This window comes from Tamandua tetradactyla, chromosome 20, assembly GCF_023851605.1.
Source record: "Tamandua tetradactyla isolate mTamTet1 chromosome 20, mTamTet1.pri, whole genome shotgun sequence".
Taxonomy (NCBI): Eukaryota; Metazoa; Chordata; class Mammalia; order Pilosa; family Myrmecophagidae; genus Tamandua; species Tamandua tetradactyla.
In genome coordinates this window covers 17,224,616-17,245,864 of record NC_135346.1, presented here as the reverse complement: position 1 = coordinate 17,245,864, position 21,249 = coordinate 17,224,616, and the positions used below count along the sequence as shown (strand labels likewise).

The 21,249-nt window shown below is 38.8% G+C and overlaps 2 protein-coding genes across 7 annotated transcripts in view; both read left to right on the top strand.

Moving 5' to 3' along the window:
• KLHL3 (kelch like family member 3) overlaps window positions 1–21,249 on the top strand; it is a 382,736-nt gene that overhangs the window by 161,497 nt on the left and 199,990 nt on the right. For 5 of the 6 annotated variants that reach the window (XM_077138539.1, XM_077138537.1, XM_077138538.1 and 2 more), the window contains one exon: window positions 4,528–4,682. The gene's annotated coding sequence lies outside the window, so the exon portion shown is untranslated. Of the gene's footprint in view, window positions 1–4,527; window positions 4,683–12,005; window positions 12,518–21,249 lie in introns of those variants that run through there. The other variant, XM_077138542.1, reaches the window with a different exon arrangement.
• On the top strand, window positions 12,511–14,409 carry HNRNPA0 (heterogeneous nuclear ribonucleoprotein A0). Its single transcript, XM_077138548.1, has one exon. It carries the CDS (start codon window positions 12,970–12,972, stop codon window positions 13,885–13,887), a length of 918 nt encoding a protein of 305 aa, XP_076994663.1. The 5' UTR covers window positions 12,511–12,969; the 3' UTR covers window positions 13,888–14,409.

Here is a 21,249-nt window from a genome sequence, read left to right as displayed (position 1 = left end):
TTTTGATCTCAAAAGCAGTGATTGTATGGGACTTTAGGGTTTTCTTCCTTAAGGAGGAGGTAAATATATTTGTACGTAAGAGGAGGAGTGTCATGGTCAGATTCATGTGTCAACTTGGCCAAGTGTTGGTACCTGTTTGTCTGGTTGGGCAAGTGCTGGCCTGTCTGTTGTGATGAGGACATGTCATAGAATTAAATCATGATCATGGCAGCTGCATCTACAGCTGCTTCCAATTTCATCAGCCAAAGGGGAGTGTCTTCTGCAATGAGTGATGCTTAATCTAATCACTGGAAGCCTTTTAAGGAGGATTCAGAAGAGACAGGCTCTCTTCCTGTTTCAGCTGGCGAGACTCTCCTGTGGAGTTCATCCAGACCCTCTGTCAGCATCATCAGCTTCACAGCCTGCCCTGTGGATTTTGGACTCTGCGTTCCTGTGGTCATATGAAACACTTTTATAAATTTTATATTTGCAAGTGTTCCCTGTTGATTCTGTTTCTCTAGAGAACTCTAATACAAGGAGGAAACTGGATATTTGATGATAGCAAGGGTGGACTGTGATAGAGTTTTTATTATGTACAAATATTTGCTTCCCTTCTGTACAAGAGTATTGTACTTTAAATACGAGCAAAACATTGGGGTTTTTGGAGTCCTTTCTATTGCCACACACCTTAGTATTCCATGGCTAATACAACTATGCTTAGTGATTAAAGACATAAAACAAAAGCCTGGAAATATTTTTAGGAAACAGGACATTATAAAAAGGTACAGACCATGTTTGAAAAAGAACCAAATGGAACTTCTAAGAATGACAAACAACTAAATAGCTCAGTGGAAGGGTTGGACAGAAGCCAAAGCTAAAGAGAGAATTAGTAAACTAGAGTAGATCATAAGATGTTATCCACAACGTAACAGAGATAGAAGGATAAAAATTATGAAAGAGAAATTAAGATAGCGGAGGTAGAGTAAGTGGAGTTTTCATTCATTTAGTTGGGGTTATATAAGGAGAGAAGACAAATAATGAGACAGAGGCAATACTTGAAGATGTAGTGACTGAAAATATTTCAGGATGGAAGAAAGACAGAAATCCACAAATTAAAGAAGCCCAGTAATCCCAAGTAAGAACTATAAGAAGAAATCCACTCCACGACATGTCAGAGAAGCTACAGAAAACAACAGGCAAAGAGAAAAATCTTAGAAGCACCAGAGGAAACATAGTGGGTTGCTTTTCAAAGAGTAACAGTTAGGTTGACAGTTAATTTCCTAATAGCAACAATGGACAAGTGACAGTGGAATGGAAGCTTTAAAGGGTTAACAGAAAATAGTTGCCAGTCTAGAACTTATAATAAACAAACAAACAAACAAACAAAACTTTCAAGAATCAGGGCAAAAGAAACATTTTTCAGACAAAGGAAAGCGGAGAGAGTTCATTTCTCACAGACACTCACTAAAGGGATTTTTAATGAATATATTTAAGGCCAAAGGAAAGTTACCCCAGAGGGTAGATTTGAGATGCAAGAAGGAAATAAGAGCAAACAAAGTGAAACACATATAGATAAACCTAAACAAATACTGAGTATATTAACAGAAGTAATTTCCTAGGAGGTTTAAAAATTAGAATCTGCAATAATAATAATAATAATAATAATAATAATAATAAGAGCCAAGAAGGGGATATATGGATTTTAAATGCTCTTCAAACCATCTAGGAGTAGGATATTCCTGAACTTTAGTTTTGATAAATATGTATGTGGTAATTTCTAGGCTAGCCACTAAAAGAATAGAAACTGCATGCAATTTCTAAACCAGCGGACAAAGAAAAAGGGATGATAAAATATTAAGTATTTACAAATTGAGGGTAAGGGAAGCAACAAGGATGAACTTAAGGTTTCTGGGTTTGACAGCTATGGAGATGATGGTATAAACTGAAATAGAGACTAGGAGGAAGAGAAGGTGTGGAGGGATGATGGTGACTTCAGTTTAGGACAAGTTGAATTTGAAGCGCCTGAGGGGAGAGTCAAGTGAGTGAAAACCAAGAGGTCACCACTAAGTTTCCTCAAGGAGGTCAGGGCCAAGATGGTAGGGCATTTTCTACCTTTTTATTTTTGGTAAATTTTAAAAATTAAAGTGATCCTTAATTCTTTTTGGAGATATAGATATACCTAACTATTCTGAGTTCATCTTGGCTGTGTTGTATTGGTATACATTTTGAACAGGGTCCCACCAGTTGAAGAAAATTGTGAAGCTGATATCTCTGGAAGCTTTCAAAAACAAGGTTCTTTTATATTCTAAGAGGTTTGGATTTGCCTCTTATCCAGAACACTGGACATCTCCAGATCTAAGAAAATGGTGTGCGTTTTTTGATTATTTAGTAGTTTATTCTTTGCTCTTCTCTGCCATCTGGTGGCATAGGACTGGAACATCTTATTTGATGGAAAATAAGGAATTTGAACTAATTTGAAATTTCGTAACTTGCTGAAGAGAAGCATCATGTAATTGTGTTTGTGATTTTAAACTTTGAAACCATCAAATCACAGCAATAATCTTAGGGCCCAGAGATTTGTATGTCTGTGGTATTTTCTGTAATCTCCACCTACTCTTTGCTTACCTTTATTGCCCTGCTTTATTATTTGGTATTTCCAGCCTTAAACGTAGTGCTAGGTGAACTGAGTAATCAAAGTTAAAAATTTCCTTCAGGACTTCTCTTAATTAAATCAACGCTGACTTTATGACCTGTGCAAGTGTGTGGTCTCCTTTAGCCCATACTGGGGCTTCTTTCTCAATCTCTTTGGCCTCATGGTAGGTAGAATAATGACCCCCTAATGATGTCCATATCCTAAGTCCCAGAACCTATTCATATGTACCTTACATAGCAAACAGACTTTGCAGATGTGTTTAAGGTTAAGTACCTTAAAATTGGAAGATTATTATGGATTATCTGGGTAGGCCACGTTGAATCATATGAGTCATTTCTCATTGCAGTGAGAGAGAGAGAGAAGGAGAGAGAAGGTGGGAGGGGGGACAATGGAATAAGGGATAGGAGAAAGCTGAAGTGTGAAAAGAACTAGATTCATTATTGTTGGCTTTGAAGTAGAGGAAGGGGCTATGAGCCAAGGTATGTAGGCAGCCTTTAGAAGCTTGGAAGGGTGCATTAGTTTCCTAGCTGCTAAAACAAATGTCATATACAGTGGGTTGGCTTAACAATAAGAATTTTTGGTTTATGGTTTTGAGGTTAGGAGAATCCAGAATCCAGGTATCAGCAAGGTGATCCTTTCTCCCTGAAGACTGTGGTATCATGGAGCTGGCTGCCAGTGATCCTTGGGTCCTTGGTCTTTCTGTCACATAGCAGTGCACATAGTAGCATGTTTCTCTTCTGAGTTCTCTTTACTACCAGCTTCTTTCCTTCACTATGACTTTCTGTCTTTTTTATGTATCCTCCAGTAATCGTCTTAAGACCCATCCTGATTCTTGACCACAACTTAACTGAAAATAATATTTTCAAAAGGTCCTATTTACATTGGGTTCACACATACAGAAATGAATTAGGATTACGAACTTTTTTTGGGGGGGTACATAACTCCAAGTCACCACAAATGGCAAGGAAACAGATTTTCTCCTAGAGCCTCCATAAAGAAATGCAGCCCTGCCAGCATCTTGATTTCAGTGCCATGAGGCCGACATCCAATTTCTGGCCTATAGAACTTGTAAATTAATAAATTTGTGTTTTTCAGCTACTAGGTTTGTAGTAACTTATCACAGGAATGATAGGTAACTAATACAAGCCTCTCTACCCTTTCCCCCCAAACGTTGGTTAGAATTGGGTCTAGAAGGCTGAATTGGCAAGGGTGCAGAGCTAGCTTAGATTTGGCTAGTGGCAAACCTTTGGAACTTGAGGTAAGGGTGGTAATAAACTAGTTTTCTTTGAAAAAGTAAAAAAAAAATTGGAAAATTCAACATTGCTCCTCTCTTTCCAGCTATAGACATTCCAAGTTCTTAGCTACTCTATTATTTTCACTTCCTTCTTTTTTCCAGATTACTTTGTGGTTCCATTTCTCATCTTTTTTCCTTGCTTAAAGGCAGGAATTTGGAACAGATTTAATCATTTTTTTACAATTATTTATTAATGTCTGTCATGTGCTAGGTAGTTCACAGTCCCTTGAAAGGTTTATAATTTAGTGAGGAAAAAAGACAAGTAAACACACATGGCAAATCTGCCTGTAAGAGCAATAATAAGGGTATGTATAGATGCTGTAGGAGCACCCGATAGAGGCCCCTCCTAGCTGAGTAGTTCAGAAGGCTGAATGGACTTTAAATTCATTATTGTAATTTAAATCCTTTAAATTCATTGTTGCAATTCTTGAATGGACACTCAAAATAATCTGGAAATCTTCGTGATTTTCCAGCAATATCATGTTCATCCTCCCACGCTCAGAAACAGCCATTTCTTAGCTTAATCTGTATTCCCGTGTATGACTTACAAGACTAAGTGATAAAAAGCTTTGTACCTTTCCTTGTTCTCTTTCTCGTTTAGATCATGTACTCTGGGGAGAACCAGCCATCATGTCAAACAGCATTGTGAAGAGGGCCACATGCTGAGGAATTGTGCATACTGCCAAAAGTTATGTAAATGAGCCACTTTGGAATCAGATCCTCCAGCCCTGGCTGACGTCTTGATGTCAACCTCAAGTGAGACCTAAACCAGAATTACCCAACTAGGGTACTCCTGACACAGATATTGTGAAAAAATAAACATTTGTTGTTTTAATTTGTCACAGGTAACTAATACAGATTTTAGTACCTGGAAATGTTTTTTTCTCATAACAGAGAACTAAAAATGTCAGAGTGGCTTTGAAACTAAGAAGTAGGCAGAAGGTAGAGCATTTGAGGAGAATGTTAGAAAATATAAAAAGAGCTTTGAAAAGTCTATGAGGAGGCTGTGGGTGAGGGATTAAAGGGAAATAAGAAAAATATTAGTGGGAACTGAAGGAAAGAGATCTTTTCGTGTAGAGGTAGATAGTTTAGAAATACTGTCACCCACTGGTGTTAAAATGAAAGTAGGCAATGTACATAAAGAACCGAGTGTGTCTTATTTTGCCAGGGTTGCTATGACAAAGATCACACCACAAGTTAGCTTAAAGAACAGATATTTATTGTCTTACAGTTTTGGAGGCTAAAAGTCCAAAATCAAGTTCCCAACAGATCATGCTTTCTCCTGAAGTCTATAACATCCTTGTATTGGCTTGCTGCAATCCCTGGGGTTCCTTGGCTTGCATTTCTGCCTCCATCACATAGCAGTCTATCTCCTTGGGTTTCCTCCTGTGGCTTTCTCTGAATGGCTATGTCCAAATTTCCTCTGCTTTTTAAGGAGTTCAGTCATATGGATTAAGGCCCACCCTGATTCAATTTGGTCATGTATATTTCCTAAGAATAGGGATATTTATTTATGTTTCAAGGAAATTTAACATGATATAAATCTTACAGCCTATATTCTGTTTTTTCGTAGGTCCCAAAAATGACCTTTGATACTTTTCTCCTCCCTTGTTAGATCCTATCCAGGGTCGTGTATTGTCTTTAGTTGTCATTGTCTCTTTAGCTGCTCTTTCTTTCTTTTTTATTAGTGAACATATATGAAATATAAACTTTCTGATCTCAACCACTCCCAAGCATATCGTTCAGTGGGATTTATCACGTTCTCTATGTTGAAGTACCCTCACCATCTTCCATTACTAAAACTTTCCCATGTTCCCAGATAGAAACCCTACACTCATTTTTTGGTGTTCCATGGGTTCCTAAGGCTCTGCTCACCTTTGTTAATTCTTTTTCTTCTCCTCAGAATGGGTGATTTCAATAGTCTTATCTTCAAATTCACTGATTCTTCTGCCAGCTCCAATCAGCTGTTGAACTCTCTAGGGAATTAAACTTTCTTTTTTACTTAAATTTTTTTACTATAAAATTTTCTGTTTGGTTCCTTTTCACAATTCCCATCTCTCTATTGATATTCGGTTTGTGTTTATCTGTCATTTTCCTGGTTTCTTTTAGTATTTTGCTCATATTTTCCTTCACGTCTTTGAGTATAATTAGGACCATTTTTAAAAAAGTCTTTGTTTAGTAAATCTCAGGTTTGGCCCACTTCCTTGTTTTTTTCTGATGCTTTAATTTTCCCTTTTGTCTGGACCATTACTTTATGTTTCTTTGTATGTTTTGTAATCTTTTGTTGAAACCTGGATATTTTAATGTGTTATTGCTGGAATTTAGACTCTGAGTTATGTTCCTTAGGCTTATATACAGCTAGTAATGACAGAGCTTTCCTTGAATTCCAGGAGAGGAGGAGGAGAAAGGAGAAAAGAGAGAGGAAGGTAGGAGGGAGAAGGTAAAGGAGGATAAGGAGGAGGAAAAAAAAAGAAAACACCTTTCCCAGTAGTTGTAGATTGACTTGTGTGAGCATTCTCTTTCAGGGTTTATCTTAAAATCAAGTTAGAAAATAGCTTGAGGCCAGCATTTATTTATTTATTTTTTACTTTGAAGTTGAGAAATATAACCAGAAGGATTCAGAAATATCAGAACATGTATCTATCCCTGCTTCTAGTTCATTGCATTTCCTCTGCCTGGCATGTTGGGCACAAACTTTTTTTGCATGTGATGGTAGCAAATACTTGGCATACTGTGGGCAACTTAGTGTCTTAAAGACTCAGTTTCTTCAGCTGGAAGATTGGGATAATAATAAAATATACTTCTCAAGATTGTTATGAGCATACTACAACAAAATGACATTTACCACAGAGCACTGATACCACTGGGGCAAAAGTAGAGATTTTAGAATCCTCTTTTATCAGTTAGGATTAGTTTAAACAGAAGAGATTAAAATAAGTTTCTCTTTGACCTAAAAGCCCAATGGTAGGCAGTCTTTGGCTGATATAGCAGCTTGTTGGTGTTCTGGATTCCAGCCTTCCTTCTGGTGTTTAGTTCTAGATTTCATTAATAGGGCATGAGTCTCAGCTTCTAGAGCCAAGATAGTTACTGGAGCATAAGCCATCTCATCCACATTCAAAGCAGCAATATAGAAGTACAAGAAGGAGGAGGAAGAAGCAGAGGAGGAGAGTAGGGACAGAAGTAGGAAAAGGGTAAGTAGGAGGGGGAGGGGGAAAGGGAAAGAGGAAAAGGGGGAGAGGGAAAGAGGAAAGAGGAGGATAGAGGGAGGAAAAGAAGGAGAAGAAGAAAAAATTAAAGTGGCAAAGGGTATATGCTAATTGTGTTTTGAGAATGTTTCCTAGAAGCTTCCACTCAAAACTTCTGCTGACATTTCATTGGTTAGGACATTGTCACATGGCCATACATAGCTGAAAAAAAGGTTGGGAAGCCTGCAAGCCAAGTGCCCAAGTGAAAACCATAGGTTTTATTATGAGGTAGAAGGTGGTACTGCATGTTAGGGTAGGCCACATAGCCGCTTTTCCTTTTCTTGTTACTACTGTAACAAGAACAACAATTCTAAAACAAAAAATACACTTGTCCTGCCTCTGTCCTCCCATTTTGTTGACTTAAACTATTATCTGTCTTGTCACAAAATAAGAAACTTCATCCACCAAATCTGTTGGTCATCCAGTCAACTCCAACTCATAAACACCTCTCAAATAATTCATCCTTTCCATCCAATCCCTACTGTCTCTGCCTTTTGGCTTTTGAAATATTCGCCAACATTATGCATTGCACAGACATTCTATATGGATTCCTTTCTCAAGTCATGTCCTACTGTAATCATTCTTGTCAATTGAGAAATAACAAACTAAGCTGCAAGACAACAAAGTCATTTACTTAGTGTTTTAGAATTGCAATTCAGAGTGCAGAGATTCAGGTAGCAACCCAAATCCTGTCCCTCTTAGCATTTCCAGGCAAGAGTTTTTAAAGAAAAAGAAGATTAGATAAGTTGTGGTTGATGGATCCAAATGTCCTTCAGGTTAATAGTTTTCTTAGTTCAGTATCTTATGATTTGTTTATGTTGTCCTGATGTCCTCAGGGTTTTGTGACACATTATTGCTTAAGGCTTTGCATACTTCGGCAGTTTGTGATTGATATTTTCTTAAGAGTAACCACCAGAATAACTTCTTGACTCCATTTCAAATCTTTTAGTCATAACAACTTTATTGTATTTCTTTTTACACTTGTCTATAGAGCTTACAGGGCAATCTTTCTCTAACTGCACATCTCTGTTATCCATTACCTTAAAATTCTTCTAAACCTTTATGTTATTAATACAATTAAGAGCTGAAATCTTAGCAAACTGTGATGGCTGGGTTTGGGTATCAACTTGGCCAGGTCTGGTCAGGCAGGCACTGGTCTGTTACTGTAACAACATTTCGTGGCTGTTTGCTAAACCAGAAGGCTGGTTTATTAAATCATCAGTCAGTTGGTTGCATCTGTGACTGATTAGATCTATGATCAACTAAGGGTGTGTCTTCCGCAAATGAGAGAATCCAATCAGTTGGCTTTGATCCAGTCACTTGAAGATTTTTAAGGGAGAAGAGAGAATCTTCACTGCTTTTTCAGATAGCCAAACTCGCCTGTGGAGTTGGTCTAGATCCTTCACTGGAGTTGCCAGCCTCATGGCCTACCCTACAGATTTTGGACTCTTGCATCCCCATAGTTGCATGAGACACACTTTTATAAATCTCATATTTACAGATATCTCCTGTTGGTTCTTTTCCTCTAGAGAATCCCATATACAAACATAAAATAATTCCTTTTGATTGATCCCCTTCTTACCTTTCCAGCCTCATTTTCTCTTGTTCCCACTTGAAGTGGGCAGAAAGATGCCCTCCCCCAAAGTTGTCTATATCTTAAGTCCCAGAACCTGAGAATATGTTATGAGGAAAGAGAATTAAGACTGCAGATGGAATTAAGATAGCTAATCATCTGACTTTAAAATAAAGAGATTACCCTGGATTATTTGGGAAGCAAAAGAGCCAGTGTCAGTGACCAATGTCAGAAAGACTCAACTGGCCATTTCCAGCTTGGAAGATGGAAGGAGTCCACAAGCCAAGGAATGTAGGCAGTCTCTAGAAGTTGGAAGTCAAGAAAACAGATTCTCTCCAGAGTCTCCAGATAGGAACAGATAATATAGGTCTGTGTATTCTCTTGCCTCACTAGAATCCCTGTTATAGACAATCCTCATCTGACATTCCCCCCCCAAAGCATTTTATTGAGGGTATTAATTTTAGATGGCCCAAGAAGGGAATAGAAGAGAGACAAATGTCTTTGAGTGACAGAAGGTGCAAGGAGCGCTGATGTTGAAATTTTTGCCATTCTGTCAAGCATGGGGTTGAAAGTCAGACTTGATTTGATAAGTAATGTGACCTTTCACACATCATCATGATGGTATAAAATTCATACTGAACATGAAGCATTACTTTCCCTCTACAATACCAATTTAAGTGTTTCATAATATTCTTACCTGGAATATTTAATTAGTTCCCTATTTATTTATTTGGTTTCCTGTTTTGAGGCAATTAGTTTGTTTCCATTTCTTCTGGTACAGAGAGCATTGGAATCAACACCCTTATAGTTATATCCTTGCACAGATCCTGAATTATTTCCTTAGGATAAATTCCTAGAAGTGTAATTGCTGGCTCAAAAGAATGGGCCAAATGTTAAGGCTTCTGGTATGAGTTGCTAAAGAATCCTTTAGAAAGACAGAATCCACTAGTAAGGGCAGAATGCCCTTTTGGAAGGTTCTCCTTAAGTAAATAAAAATGGATCACTAACTGCAACAAACTCTTTGATATAATAAAAAGAAGACTTAAAAAATTTGTTACTATTTTCTGGAAATATAACTAATCATAGTTTTGCCCTTTTTTCTTGGATTTTCTAATTCTATAATCCTGAAATTTTAGGCTCCCAAGTTTCAAACACAGGAAACCTTTAATTTTCCTCTTTCTTTATCATCAGTTAGAAAAATCTTGACATATGATTTTTTTAATATATAACAAGAATGTAATAGCTTCTTATTGACTTTCCCTCTTATAATTTTCTCAATGGCACTTATTGCTAACATGCTGCATAGCATTCTTACATATTGCCTGTTTCTCTCTACTAGAATGTAAGCTTCATGAGGGAAGATATTTCTTCTATTGTTTCTACCCTATCCCTAGCACCTGGCACATATAAGACCTCAGCACTTGTTGAATAAATGGAGCCAGGCACTGTTCCACGTTTACATGAAGAATCTTAATTTTTACCAAACTGGGGAGGTATATTATTATTATTCCCATTTATAAATGATAAAATTAAGGTTCAAAAAGGTTAAGTCATTTTTCCAGTCACAACTTTATGGTCTCATGCAAAGTAGGTGGTATAACCACAGTCTAGTTTGTTCCCAATCTTTAAGTTTAATTATATGCCTTTGGAATAATATTCAAACTTCAAACTAAAATTCAAGACATTCCATAATATTAAGTCCCTTAAACTACATTACCTCTTTTTTTCTATCAAAAACCTCTTGGTTCAGTGAAACTGATATACTCAGTGCCTTTTGAAGACAAGTAGCTTAAGTTTCCACCTGATTTTGCTCAAATTCCCTGTAAAGATCTTAAAGGTGCAGCGTTGCCTCGTTCACAAAATTATTCCTGAAACATGCCAGAATATAATGAGGAATTCCTCAACTTTAATATTTTACCACATTGTTACTGGATAAAGGCAGTGGATTCTTTTGCCCAATGTGCTCAAATAACCAATTCCTGAGACACCAAGTTTTCAGAGAGAAAAAGTTTATTACTAGGCACAAAGCAGATCAGATGGCCTATCCACCCAAAACCTGTCTCCCTGAACTGCAGTAATTCTGATGGTTTATAGCTTTAAAAGATAGGCCGGTTTGAGGACAATGAGCACAATGGCCCCAGATGATGTAATTAGAGGTGATTTAATTATTGCACATTCACAGGTTGATTACATGCTTAGTCACAGAACCCATGTAAGAAAATAGTGGCCTTACTATGATAATGGGCATGATTTTATATTATGATGAGGTATAAGTGATTTATAGGTTGAAGTATAAGCTGCTGTGCATGTCAGGTGGGCCCTATTTGGGTTAGATCCAGTTTTGGTTATTAAAGTAATTTGGACTTGGGTAGATTAATTCTAGGCTGACTCAAGACCCTTCACTGATAAACATTAGGGGCTGTCTTCAGTGATCACAAGACTGTAAAGTTGAAAAACTGGATAAATGGGTACAAAGAAAGGTTAGTCAGGAGGTTTTTGCAATCACAAGGGCACAAGATAAAAGGCTATATATACAATCATTATCAGAGATCAAGGGAGCTGGATTACACTTCAAAAATTTCAGATATTTCCTTCTGTCTGCTCTAATATACCAGAAAGTTTTTAAAAAGGAGTATCTATATTATAATTCAGTAATCAAAACCATCCTTTAAATCCTAACTTCTCAGTTATAACGTGGAAATACTTCTGGGTTCTCTTGGTCATGTAATATCTCATTTTAACCATGTTCCACACCATGTACTTACTTGACACACCGAGTTTCGATAAATGGAAGCCTTTATAATTTTCTCGTTTTCCCACCTGACCCAGTGTCCTTGAGCAATAATTTATCAGGATTGCATATTTCTATATAATGTTCATCTGTCTAATTCCCTTGGCTCTCCACCTGAGACGCCTTTAAAATGCTAACATTTTATTTGGGAAGAAAGCAACGCAGACAACGCAAATTAAGCCTAAAATGAAGTGCTCACAGAAGCAAAACGAAAATGTCTGCAGTCTCAGTGTGTGATGACAGGGGCGACCGGGAGGTGGGGGCGGGGGTCTCTCGCCTAACCTTGGTCAAAAGGTCTGACCTGCTTTGGGAGCACAGTTGTCTTTCACGTTGTATTTGGTTCGCTTTTTGCAAGACCACGTGTTGATGTTTTAGTTTAACCGCGCGCCGGGTCCACAGTAAACGGTTAATAACCGCCTTCCTCCACCTAGGCCTCCACCGTCCATCTTTGTGCGGATGAGAGAGGGGCGGGGGCGCCAGGTGTAGTGGTCTTTCCGAGAGGCGACGGGTAGATCCAGGCCCCCAACCCAACAGACAAGTTTTCAAAAAGCCCGCGCGTGGCGCCCCAGGCCGCATCCGTTGGGAACGGCCCCCAGCGCGCCCCCGCTCCCTCCCCCCGCCAAGGCCCGGGCGGGAGGAGGCGTAAGGGTTGCAAATAGGCTCGGCACACTGGGGGCGCCAGGGATAGCGCGCAACAGGGAGCGCGCCCGTTCAGCGGCTCCCGAAAACGGAAGTGTGTGCGGGGCGATCGCAGTGATTGGCTGAACCGCCACGTCTCTCAAGGGGCTGGCGCGAACGCTACTGCGGAGTTGGGCGAGGGTATAAGGAAAGGGGAGGGGGAGCAACACTGGGAACAGCCACGGGGTGGGATGGAAACGAATCACCGAGGCGCAAGAACAACAGGGAGGACTCCTCGTCAGGGCACACTGAGGTGCCTGGAAGTGATAGCCGGGCGATAGAAGTCATGGCTGGAGCGGCGCAGGTTGAGGACTTGAATAGACCGCGGAGGGCGGGGAGTCCATGGTCGAGAGCGGCGCTGCGGCGTTGGAGGCGGGACTAAGGAGAGCAAGGCAGGAATTGGCCGGCAGCCTTAGGTTGTCGTACGTCGTAGTGACGCACGCCTCGGGAAGGGTGCGCGCGCGTTCAGCGGCCTCTTTGTGTGGTGCCCAGATAGGGGAGCGGAGGTGGCCGCTGCGGCCTTGGTTGTCTTCCAGTCTCCTCGGCTTGCCCTCTAGCCGACACCTTTCCCCTTCCCTCCCCTTTCCTTTTTATCCTTCCTTCCCTTCCCTTCCCTTCTTCCCTTCCCCGTCGGTGAACGGCGGTGGCGGCTCCAGCAACGGCTGGGCCCAAACTGTGAAGAGGCCTTAGCAAACGATAACGGCGACGGCGAAACCTCGGAGCTCGCAGGGCGGGGGGAAGGCCCGGGCCGTGGAGATGGAGAATTCCCAGTTGTGTAAGCTGTTCATCGGCGGTCTCAATGTGCAGACGAGTGAGTCGGGCCTGCGCGGCCACTTTGAGGCCTTCGGGACTCTGACAGACTGCGTGGTGGTGGTGAACCCCCAGACCAAGCGCTCCCGTTGCTTCGGTTTCGTGACCTACTCCAATGTGGAGGAGGCCGACGCCGCCATGGCCGCCTCGCCCCACGCGGTGGACGGCAACACAGTGGAGCTGAAGCGGGCGGTGTCCCGGGAGGATTCGGCGCGTCCCGGCGCCCACGCCAAGGTTAAGAAGCTCTTTGTTGGGGGCCTTAAGGGAGACGTGGCTGAGGGAGACCTGATCGAGCACTTCTCGCAGTTTGGCACCGTTGAAAAGGCCGAGATCATTGCCGACAAGCAGTCTGGCAAGAAACGTGGCTTCGGCTTCGTGTATTTTCAGAATCACGACGCCGCCGACAAGGCCGCAGTGGTTAAGTTCCATCCCATCCAGGGCCATCGCGTGGAGGTAAAGAAGGCCGTCCCCAAGGAGGATATCCACTCCGGTGGGGGAGGAGGCGGCTCCCGATCCTCCCGGGGCGGCCGAGGCGGCCGGGGTCGCGGCGGTGGTCGAGATCAGAACGGCCTGTCTAAGGGCGGCGGTGGCGGTTACAACAGCTACGGTGGTTACGGCGGCGGCGGCGGCGGCGGCTACAACGCCTACGGAGGCGGCGGAGGTGGTTCGTCCTACGGTGGAAGCGACTACGGTAACGGTTTCGGCGGCTTCGGCAGCTACAGCCAGCATCAGTCCTCTTACGGGCCCATGAAGAGCGGCGGCGGCGGCGGGGGAGGAGGCAGCAGCTGGGGCGGTCGTAGTAACAGTGGACCTTACAGAGGCGGCTATGGCGGTGGGGGTGGCTATGGAGGCAGCTCCTTCTAAAGAAAAAAAATTAAAAATGCCTGGGAGTGGCTATAGGGGTAGCTCTTTTCAACAACCCAACTAGGGTCAACTCCTAAGTCCCTTCCCTTTCCCACCGCCTTCCCCATTTTGCCCTTGGGGGAGCTGCTACTAAGGTTGCCTCTCCTTAGGGGTGTTGCCCTATTTGCCTGCCACCTCTCTTGTCTCTCCCTCTGAAGATGGACTCGGCCCCACATACACATTTTTGTGTTACAGTCATTGATGGACTCTATTTTTTTATTATTACTTGGACCTTGGTCGTTTTTATACTAGCAAAATGTCTTGTTTTAATTTGTGTTTTTTGGGGGGGAGGGAGTGAACTTGCTGATTCTGTAGCAAAATCTGGGAGGGGTGGGGGGTAGTTTACTTTGTTGTAAGGACTTGATAACCTGGCTACAGCGTTTTCTATGAAATCTACTTGGATCCCATGCCTGAAATTTGGAAGCATATGTACAAAAGTCATTTTTACGTTTTATTTTTAATAAATCATTGTGTTTGACCATACATGTCTAACATTTTTTTTCTAGGATCCATTCCGTACCGTTTTTAAGGGTTATTAGTTGAACATTTTTCTTGTTAATTCTTAATTCTTTATGTGTACTTGGAGAAACTTTTTAAGAGGTCCTGTGGTATTTTTTTTTTCTGTTGTCCTGCTAGTGACGTGCTGAATTTTATCCCTTACAGGCAAAACTTTTGCAGTGATGGATGTGGCTTTTTAAAACCTTTAAGTTTCTGTGCATCCATCTCTTGTACTAAGCGATTTGCTTATCACTTTGACATGGTTGGTCACTTCTTTCTATGAGAATTTACTTCGAAGTATGTATTATGTAGTTCTAAAGAAATAAGTTTGTGTTAAGCATGTGTTTTCATTCATATAAACTGTTAAAAATTTTTCAAATGGCCTACTTTCAACCCTCTTACTGGTTTGTCTGTAATAAATGGTTACAAATAAGGGTTAACTTTTACCCTCAAACTAAATGCATTTTTGTATTTTCAGAGCAGGTTTAAACGTTTTTTTTTTCCCCCCTATACTTGAACTGTTGTCTTATGGAAATCCCCCAACCCCCCAAACCTTTGTAGCACCATCTGTTGGCAGAATGGCAGTATATCTACAAAGCGGTTTGTTAAAAAAAAAAACTTGTTTAGGACAATTGCAGTCGATTTGGATGTTTTACTATTAAAATCTGTGCAGACTTGAAAGTTACACATTCACTTGTAACTGAGATGGGCTTCACAGGGATGTAGTTAATAGTCCATATCACAATTGTCCTTTCTACATGAGATTTGGATACGTAAACTGCTATACATAGCTTGGGCAATAGTTCCAAATTGCTATGACAACTAATGGGCCGGCTACGTGTACTGGTATCTTAGGTGCAAGTTGTAAAGCAAAATATCTGTATTCTGCTTGGTTAACAAATGTATATTTGTAGCCCTTTCATGCAATAGAATTCAAGTTGTTGTTTATATAAAAAAACAAAACAAAACGATAATAGGAGAAATTTGCCTTCCTGGATAGATATAGAGTAGCAACGTTTATGGATATTGCAAATAAAGAATTCAATTCTTTACATGATTGAGTGAGAGTATGTATAACGTGGTGGGTGGGTTCAAAGTACCTATTAATCTAGTATATTGAACTTGATTTAATGTTAATAAAATATTCGATTTAGGTCTTGCTGTTGAAGCCCCAAAGCTGTACCAAGAAGCCTTCTGAAATGGAGATTACTGGGCTTTAAAGAGTATTTTAATGTTGACTTATTTTTCTGTTGTTTTCAGTTCTTATCAATGTGTTAATTCTTAAGGTCGTATTCTTGCCAATTCTCCCCCCAAATTGCTATGGCTCTATTCTAAAGATGAGGAAAGATCAAGATTGCTAGGTTAGGTTATGGCTGCTTAGTAATTCACTTTGATATATGATAGGTGATGCTTGGTACAAATAGCTAAGTGTACCTCTGGTAAATGGAATAGATGTTTTTGCACTTTGAATAAAGTAATAAACACATAGTCATATCTCTCGATCTACAGTTTCCTTAAATTTGTTTCATTTTTCACTTTTTAGAAATATACGTACTGCACATGGGTTTCTTCACACTTGAGAATTTAATCCTGCTTTTTGGGGCCTCTAAAATACAGAAAGTGATTTGCCTTAATTCTTCATTATTGTTAAGTAATACTCTTTGCTTTTTGCTCAGTTTTGGTGGAAGAATTGATTTCTGCTGGATCACTTGGAATAGTCCACCTTTTGGGGGTGGGGTGGGGATTAAAGTCTGATAAGGTTATGGTCATTTTATATTCCAAGTATAGTGATTTTTAAAAAATTACATGGGAAGTGAATTATGTAAAAGGATTTTCTGTTAACTAGAAAAGCATCCTGTTGTTCTTTTCATTTTTGGCATATCAACTTGATTGTCATGTACCTACTCATAAATTTCTATAATCTGGGCTGGTGTATAGTGAAGGAAGAAGCTTAGTGTTTATTTTTTCCTGGGTTCCTTTTACACGTTTTTATGCAAACATGGCATGAGGGGCTTTTTAAAGGCAGCCTTGTTTTGACTCACCTGTGAGAATTAACCAAATGTTACTACTTCAAAATTTAAAGGTTTCATGAGAAAGGTGGCACAGAACCTCATTAGTATTCAATACAGATTTTGAGCCATAGACTAGATACTTAAATTACAAAGACTGGCACAATAAAAAAATGTTTCTCTTTATTTGAATCTTTTGCATGTGCAATATATTTTTTTTAGGATTAATTCAGTGATACTTAGTTGGAAGTGGTTTGGAAAGTCTTTAGAAATGGTAGTTTGACATCTTCAAAAGCTTGCAAATGGTTCAAAAGATTGATATGGTATGGTTTTGATATGGTAGCAAGTCAAAGTGAATATACTGGTTATTTCTCCCTATAACTTAGTGATTTGGAACATAGATTTCATGTTAAATGTTTAGAATGAATTTTCCTTTCAAGCAAGGATAAAGGGTTGAGGATTTGGCATTTATGATTAATTTCTCAAGACCAGAAATGGCAATACCAGTTAATGGATTTTTAAGTGTATTTACCTTTGAAGTGTGCTTAAGTATCTCAAAATTGAATTTGCATTTTTTATGCAAATTGTCATGCCTATGTCTGTTGATTGAAGTGGGTGTTTGGATGTTGGGTTGATTTGTGCAGTATTGCACTTAGACAATGTGTGGATTTTTCCCAAAGAAGCCACTTGCACTTAGGTAAGTCTTTTACTTTTTTTTTTGCATAAGCAGGCACCGGGAATCGAACCTGGGTCTCCATGGGTGTGGCTGGCAAGAACTCTGCCTGCTGAGCCATCCTGGGCACTCAGGCTTTTCCATTTTAACAAAGTTATGTGTCAGTATAAGATTCAGATGCATTGGGAAAAATTCCCTTCTCTCCAGCCTTGTTTTGGCCTTCTGAAACAGGGCAACAAAGACTGCCTCTAAAATTGGATTGAACAGTTCCTTTTCCTTACTTAGTGTCTTATTGTGGTTTGATGTGGTGCCTTTTATAATTTCTGTTAACAGTGAAAACACTAGAATTTTCTTCCAAAGTTTGAAAGGATAAAACCTAAGAAACATAACTTTGATGTTTCTTTAAAAATTATAATGTTGTGTAATATTTGAGCTGTACTTCAAGTCACAGAACATGCCAGTGACTACTAGAAAGTAGAAAATACAGGAATCTTACTGAATCTTCTTGACTCTGGTATATATTTTTTTTGGTGGGGGGCTGGTGTATTTTTAAAAACTATATTGAAGTTAAACACTTAAAAAGTAAGTGCTGCCAAATTAAACAAGTAAAAATCCTACTAATATGAGCAAACTTCTCAAGGATAATCACTTAATGGGTGTAATTAAGCTAGATTTTTTTTTTTGTATGCACCTCCATTCATTTTGTAAAATAGAATGAATTGAATAGGGTGGGCCAGAGTGGCTCAGTGGCAGAGTTCTCTCCTGCCATGTGGGAGACCTGGGTTCGATTCCCAGTGCCTGTGCATGTTAAAAAATATATATATATTATATATATGTAGAATGAGTAATTATGCCGTTTTTATCTTGAACCTTCTGCGTTTCAATACAAGTAGACCTGCCTTATTCTTAATGCCTGTATAATATTCCATATTCCTCTGTTGAAGTAAAAGAAATTCCTTCAATTTTTGCTGTTAATGTATAATGCAGGGATTATTTTCCTTGCACTTACATTGTTACTCATCAAATACTTAGTTGATGGGATGGCTACTTCAGTTATATGTGCTAGATGATGAAAATGCAGCAGTTCAGAGGTATCAAGTGTTTTCACTTCTCAGTATGCATACAGACAGAAGGGACTCTTGGTGGCATTTTTAAAACCTTATGTCAAATTGAATTAAAACATTTTACTGAAAATTTTCAAAGCTAGATTAATACAACATGGTAAAACAGCATTTTGGATTATGAGTTAGAACCATTGTACTGGCTGCCCTCCAGTAGTTTTACCTATAGGAACAAAATATATTGACTAGTTTTTCCATGTGATTACATTTATTGAGGAATTTCATCACTGAAGAAATAAGAAAACTACCACTTATTGTTTACTGTGTGCTTTGCATATGTTAAGTACTTCATATGCATCATTTATTTTGGTCCTCAATAATTTAATGAGATCCTATTATGCATTATTAGCTACAGGTTTACCTAAATTAATGTAAGCCCAAGGTCGTATAGATGTTAACAGGAAATTAGAATTTTTTTGTTTTGTCTTAGGGTTTGGGGGTCAGAGTTTTAGAAATTTTGAATGTTAATTTAGGGAAAAATTGTTATTTTCATCTTACTCTTCTGTATCGGTGTGCAATTTAATAAATGCCTATTTTTTAATTTTTATTAATTTTTAAAAATTTTTTATTAATTAAAAAAAATTATAAGAAACAAACATTCCCAACACATACACTCAGCAAGTCACAATATCATCACATAGTTGCATATTCATCATCATGATCATTTCTCAGAACATTAGCATCAATTCAGAAAAAAATAAAAAGACAACAGAAAAATATGACAGAAAAAAAAATTTTACAGGTCATACCACTTACTGATAAATGCCTATTTTTAAAAGGCGTAATATAAAGTAAAACAGCAAAAACAAACATTGCACATCCCCCCTTTCCTCCCAGTGCCAGAGATAACACCTATTTTTTTGGTCTACGTTTAGATCTTTTCATTTTCATGACTAAATGAATATAAAAATATTCAGTTTTTGAGAGCAAAAATGGCATATATATGGTAGTTATCAAAGATGCCTCTGCATATTCTGTCGCATATAACGATGATATTCTGTAGACTAGATAGACCATAATTGTAAATGTTTTTCCAGTTTTTCTTCTGCTTATAATTTAAAACTCTTTTGCAGGGCTTGTGTTGTCGTTTATAACATATGGAACAAAGAAAGAGAAGGTTCAGCAGACTGAAGCCACTGGTTACACTTGTGTCCAAATAGCTCTGTAGGAAATCTGCTGGACTCCTCTTAAAAGAAATTACTGCATATTCTACAATCGTAACATTTCGGTTTTGCTTTGTCATCCCTCTCCCCACCCCTGATTTTATGTTTTAATTTCTTTTTATGAGAAAGTTTTGATTAAAAGATACGTAACTTAATCCCCATCAAGAACACCTTAGGACCCTTATATTCTGAAGAGACTGCATTGAGCTCTGGGATTACATTTGATCAGTAAATATCTCATTAGTTTATTCTACCTAAATAGAGGTTCTTAGCGCAGAAATTACCTATGTTTGAACATTAAAGTGATGTGCTAAACTCTTGAGAAAGAGGAAAGAATTACAAACTGGAAAGGGTATCCTGGGAGAGGTTAGCTGTGGATCAGAGGTACACAGAAATCAAAATGTGAATTTCCACTTGAGCTGTGGATTCAGAATTTGCTGTTAAGCCTTGGTAAGTCAACTGCACTCTCCTGTGATGTGAAGACTATATTATCTCTTCCCAATAATACTTAGCTAACTGAGGTTATGTCTCTGCTCTCCAAGTGCCCACAGTTTAAATTGCATAGTGAGAATTTAAGCAAATACTGATGATAGAGTGTGAGCATTTTTAGTTGAATATATATATGAGCAGTAGTGGTGACTTTGTGTGAATCAAGGGAAACATGGAAGACATATGTACTAGTTTTTACATTCAAACTAGGTGGATGAAGAGGCAAAGCTTATGCCAAAACAGCTTCATGTATTGGGCTCCTTAAGTTTTTTTCTTAGATTGCTAGATCCCAAAGACCTTAAAAGCGCATCATCCATTTTAATTTATTATTTTGCATTTCTTTGTGATTTATGATTTCTGCTAATATTGATAGGAAAGCCAGCTATGAGAGGCAGAACTTAAATTACTCAATGGTATAAATAGAATAGTCAGTTGAGATCTTAAATGGAAAATGATAATCACTTTATATTCTTTTACAAAAGGAGTGTGATTCATATATTGGAGACCCTCTTATTAAGCTGTAGCTAGAAGTATGCTCACCATTCTTAAACATTTTTTTCTTGTATTATATCTTCCCCATATTGTGACTTAATAGCTAATCTTAAAAGATAGTTTTATTCGAAGATAATTACTGTAGTAATTAAATCAGTTTCTGATGAAAAAGAAGCTGTTTGCCATAATTGGAAGGTTCTGTGTGCCCTAAATTTTACTGTAGAAATAAAGTTAACAGTGGTATAATTTTGGGGGAGGTGGGATTAGTTTGAAAAATAAGTGGGCATGAGTTATCCTAATTGAATCTGAGTTTAGCACATTGTGGGTGTTCTTGATTCTTTAGTCTCTTACTAAATACTTGGGAAATAGAATGTATTGCTCCTTCCAAAGAGAGGTGCTTGATTGGTTTGGGAAAATTAGTGTTTCATATTGGTACCTGCTTTGGGCTGAACATCATATTCTCTCTAAAAGAGAATTTAAATACCACCAGATAAAAATTTATCATTAAAATGAGATAAGTGAAAAGCTACTTTTTATAAAGGAATCCAAAATTCGGAAGGCTAGAAAGGTGGATTGAGTCTCTTGTACTTACTTTACCCACCTTTTTTTTTTACTTGAAGCTACATGATTCAAGAGGATGCCTCTGCTAGGCATTCTTAACTCAATGTTCCCTTCTCTACTCAGTCAGTCTTTTTTTGGCTCCTTTAATTCTTTTACCACTATATAAGGGGTTACTTAAAAAAATAAAGAAACCTACCCTGAAATAGCTTCGTGTCATTATTTCCTGTTCTAAAATGCTCTGATGTAAACTTATGCCGCTTAAACAATATGCTTATTTCCCAATGTTTACCTTCATTTTCATCAGGTATTTTTTGAAC

What these genes read in the sequence shown, in the direction of transcription:
- HNRNPA0 (XM_077138548.1), top strand. Translation starts at nt 12,970, where the DNA reads ATGGAGAATTCCCAGTTGTGTAAGCTGTTCATCGGCGGTCTCAATGTG.